The 23,308-nt window shown below is 35.6% G+C and overlaps 1 protein-coding gene and 1 non-coding gene across 13 annotated transcripts in view; one reads left to right on the top strand and one right to left on the bottom strand.

The window, feature by feature from the left end:
- The window catches only part of HACE1 (HECT domain and ankyrin repeat containing E3 ubiquitin protein ligase 1), a 127,570-nt gene that overhangs the window by 76,064 nt on the left and 28,198 nt on the right, over positions 1-23,308 (top strand). For 11 of the 12 annotated variants that reach the window (XR_008653598.2, XM_055260030.2, XM_055260004.2 and 8 more), the window contains 8 exons: positions 1,283-1,617; positions 2,122-2,190; positions 2,435-2,522; positions 9,361-9,472; positions 9,566-9,663; positions 9,849-9,936; positions 14,313-14,462; positions 14,992-15,188. Coding sequence is in view for 11 of the 12 variants with exons in the window: in XM_055260030.2 (XP_055116005.1) it covers positions 1,283-1,617; positions 2,122-2,190; positions 2,435-2,522; positions 9,361-9,472; positions 9,566-9,663; positions 9,849-9,936; positions 14,313-14,462; positions 14,992-15,188 (1,137 nt within the window). In the remaining variant the exon portion in view is untranslated. Of the gene's footprint in view, positions 1-1,282; positions 1,618-2,121; positions 2,191-2,434; positions 2,523-9,360; positions 9,473-9,565; positions 9,664-9,848; positions 9,937-14,312; positions 14,463-14,991; positions 15,189-16,183; positions 16,224-23,308 lie in introns of all 12 variants that reach the window. The other variant, XM_055260081.2, reaches the window with a different exon arrangement.
- LOC129477966 (U6 spliceosomal RNA) lies at positions 19,454-19,563 on the bottom strand. The gene has a single exon (XR_008656142.1). It is a non-coding gene; the product is annotated as a U6 spliceosomal RNA (small nuclear RNA).

The following is a 23,308-nucleotide window of genomic DNA, read 5'->3' as shown; positions in this document are numbered from 1 at the left end:
TTCACTCTTTCACCCAGGCTGGAGTACAGTGACATGATCACAGCTCACTGTAGCCTTGACTTCCAAGACTCAAGCAATCCTCCCACTTCAACCTCCTCAGTAACTGGGACTACAAATGCATGCCCCTGTACCCAGCTAGAATAATAATAGGAAATAGTTTATTCTCTCCTCATCTTTTTTTTTTTAATAGAAAGTTGTTAATCTTTACTTGGAATTAAGAATTTGCTACTCAGTATTTTTTTTTTTTTTTTTTTTTTGAGATGGAGTCTCGCTCTGTCACCCAGGCTGGAGTGCAGTGGTGTGATCTCAGCTCACTGCAACCTTTGCCTCCTGGGTTCAAGTGATCCTCCTGCCTCAGCCTCCCGAGTAGCTGGAATTATAGGTGTGTGCCACCATGTCTGGCTAATTTTTTGTATTTTTAGTAGAGATGGGATTTCACCATGTTAGCCAGGCAGATCTCGAATTCCTGACCTCAAGTGATCTGCCCACCTCAGCCTCCCAAAGTGCTGGGATTACAGGCGTGAGCCACCATTCCCGGCCTGCTAGTCAGTATTTTAATAGAAGTTTGGTAATTGTATTTCTTGTTTTAAAAAAACACTAATTATTAGAAATGGATTGTGTCTGTAAGTATATGTATATACATAAATAAGCCACATTTTATAATTTCTTGTCAAAAATTATCCAAATTCTAGGAATTATATGTAATGAAAGGAGCACAGTAAAAAAGCTGTTCATTAGGTTCTTTAGGGATTCTCATTTTTTAATTGAAAAAAGACATTTGTTTAATTGAAAGCTGTTGACATTGATCATATTAATACAGAAAATGATAAGAGTGATTATATATAATTAGGGATTCTCATTTTTTAATTGAAAAAATCTTATTTGTTTAATTGAAAGTGGTTGACATTGATCATATTAATACAGTAAATGTTAACAGTGATTATATATAATAGTAATGTGTGCTTTTAAAACTAAACATTTGAAAATTAAAAGAATAAAGATTGCTTGTGAATTTTTTGTTAGATTTAGTTTTTCCTTTTTATTCCAAGGAATACATACATACAAATTAAATTATTGCCATAAATGAAGAAATTGTCATTTATGTAGCATTTGTATAATTTTGTTACTTACCTTTAGGCATTACTATCACATTAACTTGGGAAGATAGAAATGATTAGAGTAAATTTTCTCTTTTATAATATTTGTCTAGTTGGGTGGTTTTTTTTTTTTAATCCTGTAGTTTAAGAATGATGTTTAAAAAACACTTTTGTTTCTCTCTCAGCCTCTGGAATTGCTTTGGCACTCATTAGATGAATGGCTAGTTTTAATAGCCACAGAATTGATGAAAAACAAAAGAGACTCAACAGAGATCACTTCTATTTTACTGAAACAAAAAGGCCAAGATCAAGATGCTGCTTCCATTTCTCCATTTGAACCTCCAGGACCTGGGAGCTATGAAAATCTGTCCACTGGCACAAGGGAATCTAAACCAGATGCTCTTGCAGGGAGACAGGAAGCCAGTGCAGATTGTCAGGATGTTATTTCTATGACAGCTAACCGGCTAAGTGCTGTCATTCAAGCTTTTTACATGTGCTGTTCTTGTCAGATGCCTCCAGGGTAAGAAAGTTTTGGCTTATTTTTTTTTTCTCTGATATATGATGAAAAGCAGTGATCTTTATGTAATTTCAAAAACAGCAAATAATAATTTGTTGATTTAAAGTTTTATTTTCTCCTTGTTTTAAGATACTCATACTAATCTAGATCTAGTAGGGAATATTTAAATTTTAAATAAGCAATATATATTATTACTTTGTAGAATGGTGAATGTCACCTTGTATAAGATCTCTTAATTATGTATTTGAAATGTGTAGAGCAGAAATGTGCCAAATGTCAAGATTTTTAAAAAGTCACTTGTTGGTATTGTCTGCTGATGAGAAGTTAGAATCATTTTACAAATTGGCTAGGCATACTTCAGTTTCCTAAACTTACAAAGAAGATCCAAAACCAAATGCTTTTGTTTTGGTTTAGAAGCCAGTCCAGTTCAATATATATTTATCAAGTTTGCTATATTATATCACAGTCTTTTGCCTGTGTATTCTGATTGATATTTACCCCCCACAGAATGACTTCACCTCGTTTCATTGAATTTGTCTGCAAACATGATGAAGTTTTAAAATGCTTTGTTAATAGGTAAGCTTGCTGGGGTTTGTGGACTACCCTGCTAGCCTTTCCTCTCTTTACTTACAGTTTCATCTAAACAGAAAAAATACTATTTCTCATACTATTCAAAATATGCTCAATAACAAATGAAACTTTAATAGATGTGGATTACTATGTGTTTTTCTTCTGTTTCAGTGTCAATGTATCTGAATTTGCATTTCACTTAATGCTACTCATTCTTCCTGTCCATTTAAACAAAATATTTTTCTTTTAGAAATCCCAAAATTATATTTGACCACTTTCACTTTCTCCTTGAATGTCCTGAGTTGATGTCAAGATTCATGCATATCATAAAAGCACAGGTAGAAATTTTTCTTCATTTTTTTTATTCTATCTAATGAAATTAATTTCTAAAATTCTAATATTGTTTAGTGGAATAATTATTACACTTCAGACATTCTGTTGTAAGAGGAATGATTGCATGTTACTTTAATATGAGGAGTAAGTTTTCTTCAAGAAATATGTATTGAGTGCCTACTATGTACAGAGGTCTGTACAAAAACAACAGAACACATTGTCACATTTCCTAAAAGGAGCTTAATGAAACTCTTTAGTTCTATAAGGCTGATTGTCCTTTTGAAAAGGATTTTAGCCCCCAAATACATTTGGGAAATTACATAACATATGCCCTTTGGAAATTTATAAATCACATTGGCAGCATGTTAAAAGACTTTGAGAAGCCCTTTAGTAAAAATAGTGATTTAGCTTTGTTAATCCTCCAAACTTATTTGACCTGACCACCTTTCCCCTACCACATGTGTACCTGTTCATTCCATATATCTCATGTTACGTGAAGCTAGCTGGAGGAAAGCTTGTTTTGCTCCTTACCAGCTATGTGAACTTTGGGCACATTTCCTAACATCCTTGAGCCCTTGGTTTCTTCATCTACAAAATGGAGATAATGACAGCAGCCTCATAGAACTATTGTCCAGAATAAATTGTCAAGAATGACTGTGATATATGCTCAATAAATGGTAGTTGTTTTGGAGACAGAAAACCTACTTCCTTTCTGTAAGAGGATTCTAATTCACTCTGGCTGGGGAGATAATAAACATATGTATAAAATAGTAACTACAATGTAACCTGGATCTTTAGGAGTTTAAGGGAGGAAGTTAGAAGTTTAGGAAGAGCTGGCTCTGGCATCTGTAGTCAGGGGAAATTTCAGAGGAGGCAGATTTTAAGTTACCTTGAGAAAGCTTGAAAAAATATGCAACATTTTGATGGGAGTAAACAAGGAGGGAGAACTTTCTAGCCAGCATGTGGGCTGGAGCATGTAGACTGAAAAGTATGTAAAACTGCAGTATTGCAGCAGAAATTTTGTGTAGATAGGAGCAAGATAGAGTTCTGGAAAGGTAGATTGAAGTCATCCAATGATGAGCCTTGATTTCCAGATTGAAGAATTTTCTTTGTTTGCTAGGCTGTTAGGAGCCACTGATACCCTTGCTTTAGGAGAATGGCATAATTCTGGCAAAGTTTTAGAAAATAATTTGCCAGATATGTAGGACAGACTGTAGGCAATGGTTTGGTTAGTAGTCATAATAAATATTATAAGTGGTTTTTAATGTCCTAATAGGGACACTTGTCCTTTCAGAAGTTAAGCTATGAACTAATTTTTATAAAATTATACGTAAGTATATAGCGGGATCTTTTGACATCTGTTTAATAATGATAATGTGAAAGAGAAGGCAGTAATAATGACTTACATTTACTGATTTTAGGTCAGGTACTATGTACCTGCTTCCATGAATTATTTTATTTTCTTAACCATTGTGTAAGATGGCTACTCTTTTTTTCTAAGCTGAAGTGGTTAAGTAACTTGTTTAAGTCATTCTGCTACTAAATGGGAGAACAAGAATTTAAAAGTCTGTCTGGTTCTCAAGTTCAATTTCTTTCTTTCTTTCTTTCTTTTTTTTTTTTTTTTTTGACACAGGGTTTTACCTGTCACTCAGGCTTGAGTATAGTTAATCTTAGCTCACTGCAACGTCTGCCTCCTGGGCTGAAGTGATCCTCCCAGCTCAATCTTTCAAGTAGCTGGGACTACAGGTGTATACCACCACACCTGGCTAATTTTTGTGTTTTTTGTAGAGACGGGATTTTGCCATGCTGCCCAGGCTGGCCTTGAACTCCTGAGCTCAAGTGATCCTCCTGCCTTAGCCTCCCAAAGTATTGGGATTATGGGCATGAGCCACCACGCCTGGCCAAGTTCAATTTCTTAACTTACACTATATGATACTGTTCTGGGGCAAATGAGATAATAGGTGAAAGAAGATTTTAGTTTTTGAGAGATAGTCTGCTGTTTTTAATATAGGTTGGTGCAAAAGTAATTGCGGTTTTTGGCAGTTACTTTTAATTGCCAAATTAAAATTGTCAAATTAATTAAAATAGCAAAAACTGCAATTACTTTTGCACCAACCTAATACTGTCTCTGCTTTTTACTTTCTATTCTTTCTTCCCTTCCTGGACAATTTAGTCAAAAAGCATCTGTATTAGGTATCCACTTTGTTGACCCAGAGAGGGAGGTGTTTATTGCCTGACTAGGGTGAGGAGGGTGTCTACATGTGTAGTGGTGGCCTAGTGTGGGGTTTTGGAGTTTGGATGTGATTAAGAAGGGTGTCCGTGTAGAAGAGGGTCCCAGTGTGAGTCATGTGAGTTAGAGTGGCATAAGGAGGGTGTCCATGTTGGCGGTGGTTGCAGCTGATCAGTGCTGTCTGATGGAGCCTCAGTGGGGTGCAGGGGCCATGTCAGTCATTGGAGATTGGTTACATACCAAGGGAGTGCGGTTGCAGGTTGATCAAATAAGCAAGTATGAGAGTCTAACTCTCGTTGTTGGAGAAAGGAGTTACAAAATGGAGGAAATTAGAAGGAACCTTGTGCTGAATTGGAGTTACCAGTTTGAATTTAGTTTTAAATCTACATAGATACATGTAGCAAACCTGGCACCTAGCTCTTGCTCTCTCAGTACCATTCTCAATGAACCAGGGCTCCTTGGAGAAATGGCTAATTCCAGGGCTAGATCAGGGAAAGTATAAAATAAGCCTGCAACGTCTTATTGTGTAAGAAAGTAAGGAAGTGTTCAAAGACTGGTGGGGTTATGTTAACATGACTCGGAAGACAGGTTGGATGGACTCCCACTACCAAATTTGGAAGAACTTGAGCATCAAAATAAATAATGATGGCAACATAAATAGGAACCTATGAGTCTGTACTGAAAAAAGTTAATGAATAAATGGAAAGTCCGATGAAGGGTAGGATGATTACACCGTCTCAAATTATCTCCCGACAGAATAATTACAAAGAGAAAAAGGGTGCCTTACAGTAGAGAAGCTTAGCAGTGATCAAAGCAGACATAGCAGTGTGCCAGCTGATAGGATGCTCTGAGGACAACATGGCATCACTTCTGTGATATATTCTTGCCAAGGGTACACACCTTAAATTTAATCATCAGGAATCATCAGACTAAATACAGTTGAGGGACATTCTACAAAATTAACTGACCTGCAGTCTTTAAAACTATCAAGGTTATGAAAATTAAGAAAACATTGAAGAAATGTAGCAGAGTGAAGGAGACAGGACAGGACAATTAAAGGCAGTTCATGAATCATTTTGCAATAAAAGGACATTATTAGAAAATTGGCAAGACTTGAAATGGGATCTGATGTAGTAATGTTATCAGAATTAATTTCTGATTTTGATGGTTGTTATCTAGTTATAGAGGAAAATTCCCTTGTTTGTAGGAAATAAATGCCTAAGTGGTTTATAGGGGACTGGACATTATATTGGCAACTTGCTCTCACATCAGAGGACAAAAAAGTACTTTGTACTCTACTGTACTTAGAAGTTTTCTGTAACTTGGAGATTGTCCTCCTCTAGAAAGTTAAAAAGAACAACTACCTCTGCTAAGGGATTGACTTCTTCTTCTGTTGGTGGTTTTCAGGTGGCCAGTAGTTAAAGGGAGAAACATTTTGTATTGATGTACAAATGCAATTAAGAGGAGCCTCTATAATCAGTCCTGTTTTGTGAATTATTTATGGAAATGCAGGTACTCTAGAAAGTTTACATACGAAAATGTGCCATTTGGCTGTGTAGGTGTTTGCATATGTGTGTGTGTGTTTGATCTTATAGTTATTGTATTAGCTTTTGAAGGTAGCAGTTTGTACCTTTTAATGTTCCACTTGAATTACTTGAAAAGGTTCCATTTGTTTTTATTTCTTGGTTCACATTTCATAGATAAATGATATAGTTTAATATCTTATAGTGGACAGTAAGTTTTCTTTTAGTTATTGACAATAATTTTAACACTGCTGTGAATGACAATAAGAATAATATCTATTTATTGAGCATTCTAGGTATTGAGTATTAGAGCATTAGTATAAATGCTTTTAGTATATTTTTCTCTTTGGTAAAATGGGGATAGAAGTCCCTTTTTCTTATAGTGTTGTGAGGGTTGTATGTGGTAATGCATTGTAAAGTGCTTCGAAAAGTACCTGGCTTATAGGTGCTTAATAAATGATTGCTAGTTTATTATTATAATTATGATTATTATAATTATCATAATTATGTTCTTTATTTGAATTACTTAATTTAATCCTAACAGTTAGCTCTTGAAGTAGGTAGATTCTTTTCTCTGTTTTACAGATGAGAAAACTAAAGTTCTGTGAGGATTAATAATTTCCTTAAGATAAGTCTAGTAAGTGACAAAGTGAGGATTTCAAACCATGTTTATCTGACTTCAAAGCCCATACTTAAATAATTGCTTCTGTGTAATGTTTTTTCTCTCCTCTTAAACCAAACTTTTAGAAATAGTTAGCATTAGAATTTCAAGGACTTTATATTCCAGCTTGTTAACTGAAAATGAAATATTTAATTTATATGCACAGTAATGCATATAACATATAACACCAGTGCTTTATAAAAAATGTGGAAGACAGAAGTATGGACAAAATTACACATCTAACTTTAAAAAGGTAGCATTTATTCTTTTCTTACTGAAAGCAAATATTAAAAGGCAGAAGTTCATCTCTCATCGATCATATTATGTTTTTATTAAGAATTAATAACCAGTGATGTTTGAATCTTTTAAAACAAACCTATTTAATTTAGCTCAGATGAAGAAATTTATTGGTGTCCTAAAAGCCACCTGGAAGATAACTTTTTTGTGGTGTTGGATGGTATTCATCATATTTATCTCTTCAAACTCTTAGCTTTTGTGATGGTATTGCACCACCTTGGTTCTCCTTTGACTTTTCTTGCCATCTGTATCATTTGCTAAGCAAATTCTCAGTCATGACTTGTGATCATAAACTTCTTTTTCTTGGTATTTGTTCTCTGTATCTTTCATCTCTTGAACCTTATCCTGTCTCCAACTTTACCTTTGTTCATGGCTTTATTTTCAGTGTCTCAGCTGCATCACTGTCCAGTATCTCTTTCTAAATCCCTAATAGTTACACCCCACTATATCTTTAAACTCATGATACATAAAATCTTACTCATATTTCCACCAGTACCTTCTAGGAGTGTGGGGGTAGGTTATGGGGAAAGGGCTTTTCCACTTTAAGTTATTTTTGTTCATAAGTTCTATCTTGCAGATATCTTACCTTACTTTTTTTTTTTTTTTTTGTAGAGATAAGGTCTCACTTTGTCACTCAGGCTGGAGTGACAAAGTGAGCACACTACAATTATAGCTCACTGCAGCCTTGAACTCCTGGGTTCAAGGATCCTCCCACCTCAGCCTTCTGAGCAGCCAGGACAGTAGGCGCATACCACCATGCTTGGCTAATTAAGACTTTTTTTTTTTTTTTGGTAGAGACAGGGTCTTACTGTTTCCCAGACTGGTCTCAAACTCCTGGGCTCAAGCGATCCTCCTGCCTTGGCCTCCCAAAGTGCTGGGATTACAGGCATGAGCCACCATACCCAGCCTCTTCTCTTACTTTTAATGCTTATTCAAAGAAGTAGTATCTCTCAGATTGACTTCATTGTTCCTCTTTGCTACCACGACCAGGACTTCTATAGCTCATGCTTCATTGTTTATAACTTGACATTATATATATATATATATATACTTATTTATATATATATATATATATATATAATGTTACTCTATGTTAATCACATCTCTTTAACTGTATTAAACAGTTTTTAGCAAGTTCATGGAGTTTTTACTGCTCTTATGTTACATGCAGTGTTGGTACACAGTAAGTACTCAATACTTTCTGATTAATCAAAAATTGTAGATAACTTACAGTTTGCTTACCTGGCAGATGAACAAAAGGGAGAGACTCTCTTTGCTATTCAAGAGATCTTATTCTTCAATTTTTAGGGTGGAGAATGGGAAGGGATAACAAATTCCATTCCAGTTTCTGCATGTATTCTAAAGGATAGAAGTAAGAATAAAGTTAGGAGTAAGAGGCTGGGCGCAGTGGCTCATGCCTGTAATCCCAGCACTTTGGGAGGCTGAGATGGGTGGATCACCTGAGGTCAGGAGTTCAAAACCAGCCTGGCCAACATAGTGAAACCCCTCTCTACTAAAAATACAAAAATTAGCCAGGTGTGGTGGTGCGTGCCTGCAATCCCAGCTACTTGGGAGGCTGAGGCAGGAGAATCACTTGAACTCAGGAGGCAGAGGTTGCAGCGAGCAGAGATCGCGCCACTGCACTCCAGCCTGGGCAACAGAGTGAGACTTTGTCTCAAAACAACAACAACAATAAACCTAAATAAATAAATAAATAAGATTAGGTGTAAGAGATTATTTTCATGAAAAATTAAATGGAACATGCAACGTAATTTTTCTGGGGGTGAAAATTCATTGTAATAAGGCTTGGATTTAAAAGAAATGAGAATAAATATGTTCAATTACATATCTGATATTAAGTTCTGAGACATAACCAAATTTATCAAGTCTTTTGTGTTGAAAATGTAGGAATTTAAAAAAATACATTTCTGTAGGTAGTCAAACTATTTCAGCTAAGTTCTGCCTTTTTGTGAATAGTTATTGAAATGTTAAAACATTATCCAGTAACTCCTTATTGTAAATAAAGATCTAAGAATGGTTATTTGTAGAAAAGGCATTTAGCATGCTAGTAAATCTGGTAATTAGATAACTGACATACTGCTAACATATTTTACTCTTATTTTTTGAGCTAGCCTTTTAAAGATCGCTGTGAATGGTTCTATGAACATTTGCATTCAGGACAGCCAGATTCAGACATGGTGCACAGGCCAGTGAATGAAAATGATATCCTGCTGGTTCACAGAGGTATGCTTAACAAAGAAACATATCTGTGTGAAGCACAAAGTGCTTTTTATTGTAAATTTTAATATGTAAAATTAACCAATGCTACATATTTAGATTCTATTTTTAGGAGTAGCTGTGAAGTTGTGTCAAAAGCAAATTGTGCAAAGCTAAAGCAAGGGATCGCTGTACGGTTCTATGGAGAAGAAGGCATGGTGGGTATAAAAGAAGATGATGTAGAAATCACTGTATGTAAAGAAAGATTGAAATGCCTTTTGAATAAAGTTTAATATTTAGTTGATAAAGGAAGAAACTTTATATTTAAATTTTGTTATTTAGAAAAAAATTTTCCCAATATAACATATTTCTGTTGATGCTTAATTTTATTTCTTGAATTCAGGGTCAAGGTGTTGTGCGTGAGTGGTTTGATATTCTGTCCAATGAGATAGTCAATCCTGATTATGCATTGTTTACCCAGTCAGCTGATGGTAAGTTGTACGGTCTAGATGACTTTTTCTGCAACTTGTCACATTTTTCACAGTATTTCAGTACATTTTATTTTTGATTTCCACAGCAGACCTGTGAGCTAGGTGGGATATTCTTATTTTATAGATGAGAAAACTGAAATTCAGAGTTTTTATCTGCATTCACACAGTTAATAAGTAATAGAATCATAAGTGGAACCTGACTCAGTCTAACATTTGTTCCTCTAAACAGTTGGTTCCCAAATGCTTGTCTCAAGGACTAGGGTTGGCCCAAAGGAGGTTTCTTATTAGTCCTTTGTAAAATAAAACTAAATTTGTTCAATTTAAGGATTATCCTTGAGTCTACTTTTTTTGAGTTAAATTTTTTACTTCATAAATTAATGGTGCTAGTAGATGGCCTTAAACAAATAAAAGTCCCTATTTGGAAAAATAAAAATTTACTAACTCTATTTGAGTTTCCAAGTTTTAAAATATATTGGTTAGGAAAACCCAAGTCTAGAAATCATGATATAAAATTTCAACTCTTAATCTATTTATGTATACTAACTTTATTTTCAGTCATTTTAAGAGATCAAGACCTGGCTACTATAAAGCTCATATTTAACCATATAAAACAGATAATTAACTCTCCTTGTTGAAATGGTGCTTGTGACCTATAGAGTTGTAATTTGCTATTGTAGACTAAATGGAATTAGTTATCACCTCATTTGTGTGAGGCATATTTGAGAGCTCTCTAACTTAATAAAGACATATCAAAGTGAAGGTGAGATTTCAGTTTTCAAATGCTTTCCACAGTTACTTGTTTTTCCTAAAACTCTTTTCTCTCCCCAAATGTTTACATTCTTTTATCAGGAGAGAATACCTCATTAATTGTAGCTTCTGATTGCTTCCAACCAAACTAGCAGCAAATCCTTATTTGATAAGAAGGATGATTTTAGGGGAGGCAAGTGGGAGTAGGCTGCAGTAGAGCTAGGCAGTTGCAGGCATTCATCCCTGTGATGGGCTTCGTGGACACACTTTGAGTATTTGAAATTGCGTAGGAACATGGAACTGCCTGCTTTAACTCGGTAACCTTTGATTCTTTGCTCTGAGGTAAATTTGGTGTCTTTGTGAATGACAAGTTCAGTGAAGTCCTAAGTTTAATTATTTAGGCCTAATCGTTGAAGATAGATCTAGCATTATATTTTAGACTTACTTCTTCTCTTTATATCCTTTATTCTAAGTCTACTTTGCTTAATATCTGAAAAACAGATTTGGTGTGGAATCATTAGTTGAGGTACTTTCAAAATGTTACAGATTTATAGCAGAGCAAATGTTGAAGTACATAGACCCATAAAGTTTTTTGTTTTTTTTTTTTTCTTTGAGAAAGAGTCTCGCTCTGTCACCCAGGCTGCTGGAGGGCAGTGACGTGATCTTGGATCACTGCAGCCTTGACCTCCCGGGCTCAAGGGACCCTCCCACCTCAGCCTCCTGAGTAGCTGGTATGGCTGGGGTGGGAGGATCACTTGAGCTGGGAGACCAACCATGGCACCTGGCTAGTTTTTGTATTTTGTAATTTCTCTATTCTTTTTGTGGAGATGAGGTTTTGCCATGCTGCCGAGGCTGGCCTCAAACTCTTGAGCTCAGGTTATCTACCCGCCTCGGCCTCCCAAAGTGCTGGGATTACAGGTGTAAGCCACTATGTCTGGCCAAACATTTTGATTTATCTTTTTTGTAAGCCATATCAGTCTCCTCTTTGGGGTCATGGTATTAATAAATTAAAATCAAGCTGAAATATTTATTTTCACGTTCTTAGGTTTAGTTGACAAAGAGAATTACATATAGGAATCAAGAATTTCTAAATGTGGGGAATGTTTGGGTAGACCCGGTATCTATGATAATTTTTTTAAAAACTTGTTTTCTAATGAAATTAAGATGTTTACTGTAGTGAAATAGTATAGTTGTTATGAATTTGCCCTCTGGGTTTATACACGGTGAGAATCTTGACTGTTATTCTTTTGATACAATCTTGGGGCCAGTAAACTTAACTATTCTGCACCTTTGTGTCCTCATTTAAAAATGGTGATACCTGGTCGGGCGCAGTGGCTCATGCCTGTAATCCCAGCACTTTAGGGGGCCAAGGCGGGCAGATCACGAGGTCAAAAGATCGAGACCGTCCTGGTCAACATGGTAAAACCCTGTCTCTAACTAAAAATACAAAAATTAACTGGGCGTGGTGGCGTGTGCTTGTAGTCCCAGCTACTTGGTAGGCTGAGGCAGGAGAATCACTTGAACCCAGGAGGCGGAGGTTGTAGTGGGCTGAGGTTGCGCCACTGCACTCCAGCCTGGTGACAGGGCGAGACTCTGTCTCAAAAAAAAAAAAAAAAGATGGTAACCTATGTTTTGTAATGTGGTAAGAATTCAGTTAGCTGATATGTGAAAATGCTTAGTTGGTGCCTGGCATATAGAAAGTATAAATATTATATGCTATTATTATTACATGAAAATGATATTATTGTATACTAGGATTTTTCTGAGAGCATGAAAATAGTTGGGGGAGTCACAGCTATATATATTTTTTGAACTTAAAATTTATCATAAACTTTTAATTCTATTTAAAATTTTCAAGTTAAATACTGTTACTCCTTTTCTGAAGATTTTCTCCCTATATGTTTCCTTTTTTTTAAAAAAAAGGTCTCCTTATCTATTCTTTTTAAGCATCTAGATTTCTCGGAAAGTAATTAGAGAAGGAATTAAACACAGAGCTAGGGGAGGAAAGTAGAATCATCAGAAATCTTTGTTGGTCCATAGCCCTAATCATTCATTATTTTAACAGGTAAAAAATATTTGTGATTATTCTCAGAATGTTATATTTTTGGTATTATGATTATATTTGTCTTTGAAATCTGCCTTTATCTCACAAAGCTTTGCTTTGGCTTTTAATACCGGGTCTTGCTTCATGACAGGGAATTATTCTTCAAAGGTCCTTAACAGTGAATGATGAGACTCACATGACTTATTTAGGTTATTCCCATAGGCTTGCAAATTTGTACCTTATATCTAAATAAACTAGTCAGCAGGTTAACCTGGTGTCAGCACCGAGAAATCAAAGACCAGTGATACACAGAGTGAATTATTGTCAAAATGACTGAACATTTCACTTCCAATACATTTCTACCTTTTATTTTTCTTTGATGCTATTTCATTAGGTTTATCAGTTATTTCTTTTAGCCCAGGCATTTACAATAGTAGTATATAGCATGAGCTCATTATATCTTTGTTGAATGGATGAGTGAATTTGTAATATGAGTTAGTGGCCATCACAGAAAAATAGGAAAAATAGGGAAAGAAAGTTATTTAAAGTTGAGGTTTTGGCATTAGGTTTTAACTTTTAACTAGTAGTATTTTTTTTTGAGACTTTTTTTTAATGGTGGTGAAATACACATATAAATTTACCATTTATATTATTGAAAGTGTACAATTCAGTGGCATTTAAGTACATTCACAGTGTTGTGCAACCATCGGCCACTATCTGTTTTCGGAGCTTTTTCATCACCCTAAGCAGAAATTCTGTACCCATTAAGCAATATCTCCCATATCCCCTTTCCTCAGCCTTAGGTAACTACTAATCTACTTTACCTATCTATAAATTTGCCTATTCTAGATATTTTATAAAAGTGGATTCATATTCCATTGCACTGGATTTTCATAGTAATCGGTAACTATTGCCCTTGCCATTTGTACTTTCATCTCAGAGGTAATTGTTTAAACTTAATTGTTTGCCATTAGAAAGACTTGGTTACCTTGTGGACTGAGGTGATTTTCTAATCATTGTTAACAGGCATCAAGTTCACTGACTAGGCCTGTCACTTAAGAGCAGTTGTACATTTACAATTTTTAGTTATTCTCATAGTGTTCTACTCCTGAAGAAGCAAAAACTAGCAAATACTTACTGCACTGGCACATACAGATGAATGGGATAATGTCTGTCCTAGTGAACAGCCTATTGCCATACTGCCTAGGAAACTGTGTATATGTGCGTGTGTGTGTGTGTGTGTGTGTGTGTGTGTGTGTGTGTATGTGTGTATGATCCTCTGCTGTATTATTTCCAGAGTGTCTCTGATGATCTTCCAACTAATTTCAGTCAAAAGTACTCTAAAATTTTCTCTCTGCCATAGATTATTGTGATAAATATGTATGAATAAATGATTATCATCTATACTTCCAATTCTACTTACCACCTGTTATATTTTCCACAAAGAACATTTCTCTGGAAGTTTATACATAATGTAACCTTAGCTTTGCTGAAGTTGTATGTGAATTGGTTTATCTGCATCAAAGTAATCTTTCTTCTGCATATAGATTCTTAATAATATGTTATTTTGTATTTATTTCAATAGGAACAACTTTTCAGCCTAATAGCAACTCTTACGTAAATCCTGATCACTTGAACTATTTTCGGTTTGCTGGGCAGATCTTGGGATTAGCGTTGAACCACAGGCAGCTGGTCAATATTTACTTCACACGATCCTTCTACAAGCACATTCTTGGTATGGCTCTATTATTATTTCTGTAGACATTTATTTATATTGTTTTTCTTTCAGTTTGAGGAAAACTAGATAAGCAGTAGTATTTTGGATGAGATAATTTTTATTTTGATTGGAGACCATCTGTATATGTAAGCCATTCGGGGTTTGAAGGAGAAAAAAATGACCTACCTTTTTTTTTTCCAAACACTTCTAGCTAAGTTAGCTTTTTTTTTTTTTCAATTTTAGTGTGTATTTTTATGCTAAGAATACATTTCAGTATGAGTATACTTAAGATAATTGGCATTTTTGAAGTTTATAATAACTTCCTGAATAGCTATTTCAAAGAAAGATTACATCGTAACAATGTGAAAGAAACACAGGCTTAATTTAACAGACTTCAAATTCATTAATCCATTTAAAATACTCTGTGAGTAGGATTGTATTATATTTTGCAGTTTTTCAGAATATCTCTAGAGGGCAGTATTTTACCATTAAATAGATAAGGGAAGGCAGAAACAGACTATAACTGCTGTATGTTTGCATTTTTTAGGTATTCCTGTAAATTACCAAGATGTGGCATCCATTGATCCAGAATATGCGAAAAATTTGCAATGGATTTTAGATAATGATATAAGTGATCTGGGTCTAGAACTAACTTTTTCTGTTGAGACTGATGTGTTTGGAGCAATGGAAGAGGTGCCTTTGAAACCTGGGGGTGGGAGTATTCTTGTGACACAAAATAATAAAGTGAGTATTTCAATTTTTATCTTAACCATTGTTTGTAACTTGGCCCTGATAGTTTGCTAGTTACTCTAAATTCTTCTGGCACTTGTAGAAAAACTTTTACTATTACAGTATCATAACAGATAAAACATTTAAGTTAATAAAACCATCAAATGTTAAATTTCGAATTAGAAAGGATTATTTTGATAATTGTGCTAGCTGTGCTGAGGTGGTTCCTAAAAAAGTCTAGAGCACTTCAGCTGATAGTATAAATTGGGCATATGCATTTTGAGAAATTTGATTAGAAATATAAGCTTAAATGAAGATAATATTTGCAAAAATTGCTCTTTCATGTTTTTAAAGTGTAATATTAAAGAATTCTAATAGAGAAAAGAAATGCCAGTGTTTAAGCTTTCCACATACTTTTGGGATCCTGTAAGTTTGTTCAACCTTTTGATATTTTTTTGACTTTATAACTTGATTATTTATTTATTTATTGAGACGAAGTCTCACTCTGTCACCCAGGCTGGAGTGCAGTGGTATGATCTCGGCTCACTGCAACCTCTGCCTCCTGGGTTCAAGCGATTCTCCTGCCTTGGCCTCCTCAGTAGCTGGGATTACAGGGGTGCGCCACCACGCCCAGATAATTTTTGTATTTTTAGTAGAGATGGGGTTTCACCATGTTGGCCAGGCTGGTCTCAAACTCCTGATCTCATGTGATCTGTCTGCCTTGGCCTCCCAAAGTGCTGGGATTACAGGTATGAGCCACCACGCTCGGCCTTATTTTTATTTATTATTACATCTCCTCTATACGTATTATTTAAAAATCTTTGCATATGTTTTAAATTTCACTGTTCAAAGTCATAATATGACTTTAAGATTTAATATAGTTTGATGTTTTAATATGTTATATGAGGTATTTGGAGTTAGAAAATATCATATAAATTCTAGTTCTGTTGCTTACAAGTAGCAGCTTCTGGTTAAACAATACTAAACTCCCCGCCCCCTTTTTCTTTTAGCTGAATTATAATTCCAAGACATCTTCAGAATCAATCAACTATAAGAGACAATGTTCACTGAGCCATTGTTTAAACTATAGATTTAGTAAAATGTGGATTTTTTAAAAAGGGTTATGTTTAACAATTCTTCGAACTCAGTTTTCTGTAGAATTGGAATAATAATGCCTCCCGTACAGAATTGTTATTAGCATTTTGTAAAATGAAAAACAGCACAAAAGTTAGTTATATTGGGTAGTTTTCTATAAAAATAGATTCTTAGTTTCAGATATATAAAGGGAATTGGAAACTTACTAGCAAGCGACATAATTTTACCTTTTGAAACTTAAGATACTATAGTGTACAAAAAAAAGAGATTGAATTCTTGGAAATAAAGTCAGGAGCTGAGTTCTTACACATTCATACTTAGAAATTTTAAATTCTACCCTCTCATTTTACACAAAATGACACTAAGCCTAAAGAGTTAATGGCAAAACTGGGGCCAAAACCCAAGCCTCCTAATTTCAAGTCTAATGTTCTTCATACTATATGCAAAATTAATTGTGTCAAGGAAGAACTTACTTGATTTTTAATGTAAGTCATGTTAAGCTCTAGAAGATTACAATAGTAAAACACTTAATTTTTAAATCTATATGATTTGCCAGTGAGTGAAAATATATTTGGAATCTTTTTTTAGACTGTTCACCTTGTAGCATGTTTATTATTTTATTTTACACTGGAGACCTACCCTCAATTAAGGGTAATGAAGTCATAGAATCTTTATTAAGCAATGATTGCCTTTGATAAGAGAACCATAAACATGATTCTTATCTGTGAATACTATTATATCTGGTGGGGTTTGTCACTCCTTTCAGATATATTTTATATGACAAAGTGGAAAGATCCAGTAACAATTGTATTCCAGTGCTTTGGGAGACTAAGGAAGGGGGATTGCTTGAGGCCAGGAGTTCTAGACAAGCCTGGGCAACATAGTGAGACCTCGTCTCTACAAAAAATAAAAAAATTAGCCAGGCCTAGTTTTGTGTGGTTACAGTCCTAGCTATTCTGGAGGCTGAGGTGGGAGGATCACTTGAGCCCTGGAGGTCGAGGCTGCAGTGAGCCAAGATGACACTACTGCCCCCCAGCCTGAGTGACAGAGCAAGATCCTATCACTTAAAAAAGAAAAAAAAATTTGTATGAGGTATATCTATATTTATGCTTGCACCTCCTAGCAGCACCCCCCCTTACTATGACATGATTTTTGTTTAGTTTTTTAAATATTATTAATTTTTTGTATTTGTGTATTTTAATGAAGTCTAGAAGGAAAATATTGAATAAATAAGAATAAGTAAGAATATGCTCACATTGAGGATATACCCTTCATTGTTCATTTCACCAGAGGTGGGAATACTATTTTAATATTAAAGAGCTTGAAACTTTTGATTCTCAGTTTAATGCTTTATATATTTACATTTTGTTTAATTGCTTGATTAGAGGCTAACTTTTTTAAGTAATTAGGAGTGTTAATAGCAGGGTCTTGATTATTAATGTTATACATTTTCAGCTTTCATTTTTTTTGATATAAACATTTCTCACAATAAATTGAGCCTCTTTTTTCTAATGTTACCAGTATAGTAATTGTGTATCAAATTGTTGAGGTTTCAACATATAATGCTTATTTAATAAGCAACCTGATTCATATAAAACTCTTAAAAATCTTTAGAAACACATCACATTTTACCTTGCTTAAAATTGTTAAGATATTCAGTTTACAAAATGTTACTTTAAAATTTTCAAACCCTGTTTCTTAGAAATACTGTTGATTTTTGGTTTGTTCTTTTTTTTCTGCTTATACATTCTGTTATGAACTTTTCTGTTACTTTAGAGTCAGCTTTTTACTTTATAGGTAGAAAGTTTTTTTGTCATATTTAGAGTTCAACTTTATAATCTTGAACTATTGAAACTTAAATGACTTGTTAAACTTGTTAGAGGGCCTGTGTAAACTGATCTCCACGTTGGGGAGTCACTTATTCCCAAGTTTTATTAAAAGGCTTTGGTGATTATAAAGTGAAACCAAATAGATGAAAATACCTTTAATTTAAAAAGCAATATGTTAAATAAATACAAGTAATAAAGGCAGATGTATATATATTAGTTCCACATTTGAAATATAATGCTCTTAAATTAGTTAGATATGGCCTCTTTTGCTCATATTTTCAGTTCTAGCGTTTAGAATTGAAGCTGTAGGGGTTTAAATGTTAGCATCACTTTTATAATATTAGTCATAAAGTTCATCCAGGCTCGGAGAAAAAAAAGAAGATAGGAGTAAGATGGGGCAGGTATCAGGGAATGGATGAGGTGGTATGGAAGTTGAATTATAGAGGTGAAGCATTAAGTGGTCAAGTAGGAGTAAGGATGAGAAGAAGGAAATGTTCTGGGCTTACAGGAAGGCACAGAGGTGACAGAGCATGCTGTGTTTGGGAAACCACAAGTAGATCAGAGTTGTGGAGCTTAGCTTAGATTGAAAAGTAAGCAAGTAGAAAAAGATGATGTGGGGAAGGGAGAAAGTGGCCAAATTCTGAAAGACTTTGCGTCCACAAGTAGTACTTTGAAAATTATTCTGAAGTCTGTGGAGATGATTGCAGATGTTAAAGAGGGAAGTGACATGATCAAATTTCAGTTAAGAAAATAAAAAGAAACAACCAAACTCAGCTTGGAGTGTGAAGAATGGGTTGAAATGGGGCGGTACTAGAGTCAGGACAACTGAGAGGAGGCTGTGGCATTTTGGTTTGGGGAAGCATGTGTGAGGAATTATGTAAGGCAAGTGGCAGTGAAGATGGAGAAAATGGGATAGCTTTTAAGCTTTTGAGGATAATAGAATTTATAAAACTTGGTAATCGGGAAGATGAGAAAGAGGAAGGACTCAAGGATAACTGCCACTGTTGTGGATTGGGCCACCTAATATCTGACAGTGTTGCCATCATACTCTTCATCAGCCTCATTATTGTTAGTTCTGTTTTTTAGCGATAATAATTACTACTTATTGAGTACTTTGTGTGTTTCATGTATCTGAACCATGTTCTTTGTGTTTCTCATTTCCTGTAACAGCCTCTTGAGATAGCTATTTCTCTTTTATTTAGTGTGGAAACAGCCTTAATATTAAAACATTTGACATTTATTAGGTTTTTATAATGTGCTAGGCACTGTTTGATGTGCCTTATGGGTATTATACTTAACTCTGTGAGGTGGAGATACCCCTTTCTACAGGTGAGGAAACAGAAGCATATAGGAGCTAAGTAGCTTTCTCCATGCAGTCTGTAAATTTCAAGCCTGCTTGTGCAGGGGCCTTGCTAGTCTTCTCTGTATGGTTCCAATATTAGCATATGTGCTGCTGAGACAAGCACTTGAGCCTGCTTGTAACTACAACACTGCATTTCTTTAGAAGTTAAATAACTGCCCGAGGGCACAAAACTTGTAACTGATGTTTTCTTATTTTAAATGGATGTCTATAAGACAGTGTAACTGCTAGGCTTCTCATTTACTAAGGCAGTGAATATGAACAAAGTAGCAAATACAAATTTAGTATGTTTTACCGATTTCATTTTAATATGGTTTTATTGCTAGTCTTATATGATTAAATTTTTAGTGCTAGCTTTGCATGATTTATTTAACATACACATTTAATGCACATACAAGCACAAAATACAGACTTTTGCCCATAGATTATTGACTTAAAGTGGATGCTTTATATGCATCTTTAGAAAAGTATACAGGTTGAGCATCCGTAATACAGAGTACCCCAGAGTCTGAAACTTTTTGAGTACTGACATGAAGCCATAAGTGGTAAATCCCATACCTGATCTCATATGACCAGGGGACACTTAGAACACAAGCATACAACATACAGTTGTTTCAGCATCCCCAAAGGAGAAAAGACCCTCCCAGCCACCTTCTGCTGCATATATATTTTTTCTTCAACACACCAAGATTCCCTCATGCAAGCATGCCCACAAGGGTAATAAAATGACACATGTGCAGGACGGATATGCCAAGAGCAGGTTCCCCACTGTGCCCCACGTGGGGCCAAGGCCTATAGGCCTATGTGCATTTGTGCATTACTCAATGTCTTTTCTCTTCTTTTCTTTTGCTTATTTTCTGCTCTGTGGTGCAGAGATACTGTTGGGAATGTCAGAAAGGCCTGCAGATACCCCTATGGGTAACAGTGACAGGGAAAAGAGGGAGCATTTGTCTTTATCCATAGCACAGAAGGTCAAGCTGTTGGAGAAACTGGACAGCGATATAAATGTGAAATGTCCCACAGAAGAGTATGGTGTTGGAATGACCACACTATATGACTTGAAGAAACAAAAGAATAAACTGTTGACGTTCTGTGCCAAAATTGATGAAAAGAAGTTAATGAAAAATAGAATAACACTGCATAAAGCTAAAACTGAAGATCTCAATTGTGCATTTAAAGAGTGGATTTGTCAGCGTAACAGTGAACACATGCCACTTAATGGTATGCCGATTATAAACAAGCAAAGATCTATCATAATGAAGTGAAAATTGAAGGGAACTGTGACATTTCAACAGGCTGGTTGCAGAAATTTAAGAAAAGTCATGATATTCATTTTTTAAAGATTTGTGGCAATAGAGCATCTGCTGATCACAAAACGGGTGAAATTCAGTGAGGAATTTGCCAAGGTCATTGCTGATGAAAATCTGATGCTAGAACAAGTCTATATTGCTGTTAAAACATCACTATTTTGTTGTTGTTGCCTCAGAAAGACACTGACTACAGCTGATGAGACAGCCCCTATGGTAGGCTATAAATGTGCAGGGATGTACCAGTGCAACAGGCGAGTGTAAGTGTAAATTTGCTGTGATAGGCAAAAGCTTGTGTTCTCAATCTCTTCAAGGAGTAAATTTCTTACCAGTCCATTATTATGCTAGCAAAAAGGCATGGATCACCAGGGAAAATATTTTATACCAGTGGCTTGTGTTTACTGCATGGTGACTGCAAGACTTTGTTATTCCCTAACAACTGCTCTGCTCATCATCCAGCTGAAATTCTCATCAAAAATAATGTGTTTGCCATGTATTTTCCCTCAAATGTGACTTCATTAATTCAGCCATGTGACTGAATTAATCAGTGACATTAGATCAATGAAGAATAAATATAACACTTTTTTGCATAGACTGCTAGCATCAGTGAACAGAATTGTAATTGTGGAAAGTTTTCAAAGGGAGTTTAATATGAAGGATGTTGTATATGCTGTTGCCAGTGCTTGGAACACAGTGAGTAAAGACACAATTGTGCATGCCTGGCACAGCTTCTGGCCTGCAACTATGTTCAGTGATGGTGATGAGCAAAGGTGTGACTTTGAAGGATTCTGTATGTCAAGTGAAAGAAATGATGTTTGACTGCCTTACATATGCAAAAAAATATACCTTCAGAATTTGTTAGTGAACTGAAAGAAGTGGATATTCAAAAAGTCTGTAACACTGGTTAGAAGGCTCCAATTGCTCATTCATTGATGATGAAGTAACCAGAATGGTTCTGAATGAAGGTGATGGTGATAACAGTGATGATGAAGATAACCTTAAAACTGAAGAAGAAGTGCTTATAGATGACATGGTGAAAATATGGCATTCACAACAGAACAAGAAATCATGTTAGTTTATAAAATCAAAGAGAGATTTCTAAGGCAAACACCATTGTTAATGAGGCAGTTAACCCTGGAGGAAGCATTTAAAAATCCATCTAGCGGAATGACTCCTCATTCCTAGAAGACCCACTTGCTGTCCTCTCAACTGCTTCTTCTCACCTTAAAACATAAAATAATGTACAGGCCGGGCACAGTGGCTCACACCTGTAATCCCAGCACTTTGGGAGGCCGAGGTGAGTGGACCACCTGAGGTCAGGAGTTTCAGGCCAGTCTGGCCAATATGGTGAAACCCCGTCTCTACTAAAAATACAAAAACTAGCTGGGCATGGTAGTGCGTGCCTGTAATCCCAGCTACTTGGGAGGCTGAGGCAGGAGAATTGCTTGAACCTGGGAAGTGGAGGTTGCAGTGAACCAAGATCACAGCGCCACTGCACTCCAGCCTGAGCAACAGAGTGAGACTCTGTCTCACAAAAAAAAAGAAAAAAAAAGTGTGTAGTACTTTTTTTTTTTTTTTGAGATAAAGTCTTGCTCTGTCACCCAGGCTGGAGTGCAGTGGTGGGATCTCGGCTCACTACAACCTTTGCCTCTCAGGTTCAAGCAGTTCTGCCTTAGCATCTCAACTAGCTAGGATTACAGGCGCCCACTACCACACCTGGCTAATTTTTGTATTTTTAGTAAGAATGAGGTTTCACCATGTTGGCCAGGCTGGTCTCGATATCCTGACCTCAAGTGATCTGCCCACTTCGGCCTCCCAAAGTGCTGGGATTACAGGCATGAGCCACTGAGCCTGGTCTACAGTACCTTTTAATCAACAAAGCATTCCAGGTGGAAACGGAAAGCCTGCTGTTGCTTGTTGCTTCTGTTTAACAGCTGGCACAGATATTCTGGTGATGCCTCTGTGCTGCTTTAGCTACCCTGAACATGCAATTTTTTTCACTGTATTAATGGTATGCCTTTTTTTTTTTAACCATTAAGTAGTTAGGTGCAAGTGTAAGAAAATGGTTGCTTATTGGTAGCATGTAAATTCGGTCAGGAATAATGGTCATGTCAAACAACCACAGATTGTGTCTACATGAGTGGCTGAGATAGTGATCCCTTTACTTTCTGATGGTTCAATGAAACAAATTCATGTTTAGACTCGGATGTCATTCCCAAGATAACTCATTTTGTATATACAGATATTCCAAAATCCAAAACACTTTGAAATCTGAAACGCTTCTGGTCCCAAGCATTTCGGATAAGGGATACTCAATCTGTACTATGAGATTTTTTACTACTCTGAAAACTTTTAAAACAGGTAGTGTAAGTCTACGGTTTTTCATGTTGAGTATACGTGTGTGTTATTAGGTGGGTTTGAATGATTTTTTTGGTATCTTCCTGTCAACAATGAAAACACACTTCTCCTTGCATTTTAGATAGTACATTCTAGAAATTCACTGTAAAAATTACCAAACCTATAAAATGGTAACCTGAATGATCA

This window comes from Symphalangus syndactylus, chromosome 2, assembly GCF_028878055.3.
Source record: "Symphalangus syndactylus isolate Jambi chromosome 2, NHGRI_mSymSyn1-v2.1_pri, whole genome shotgun sequence".
NCBI lineage: Eukaryota > Metazoa > Chordata > Mammalia > Primates > Hylobatidae > Symphalangus > Symphalangus syndactylus.
Note: the sequence above shows the minus strand (reverse complement) of the source record. Positions and strands in the feature narration are given on the sequence as shown.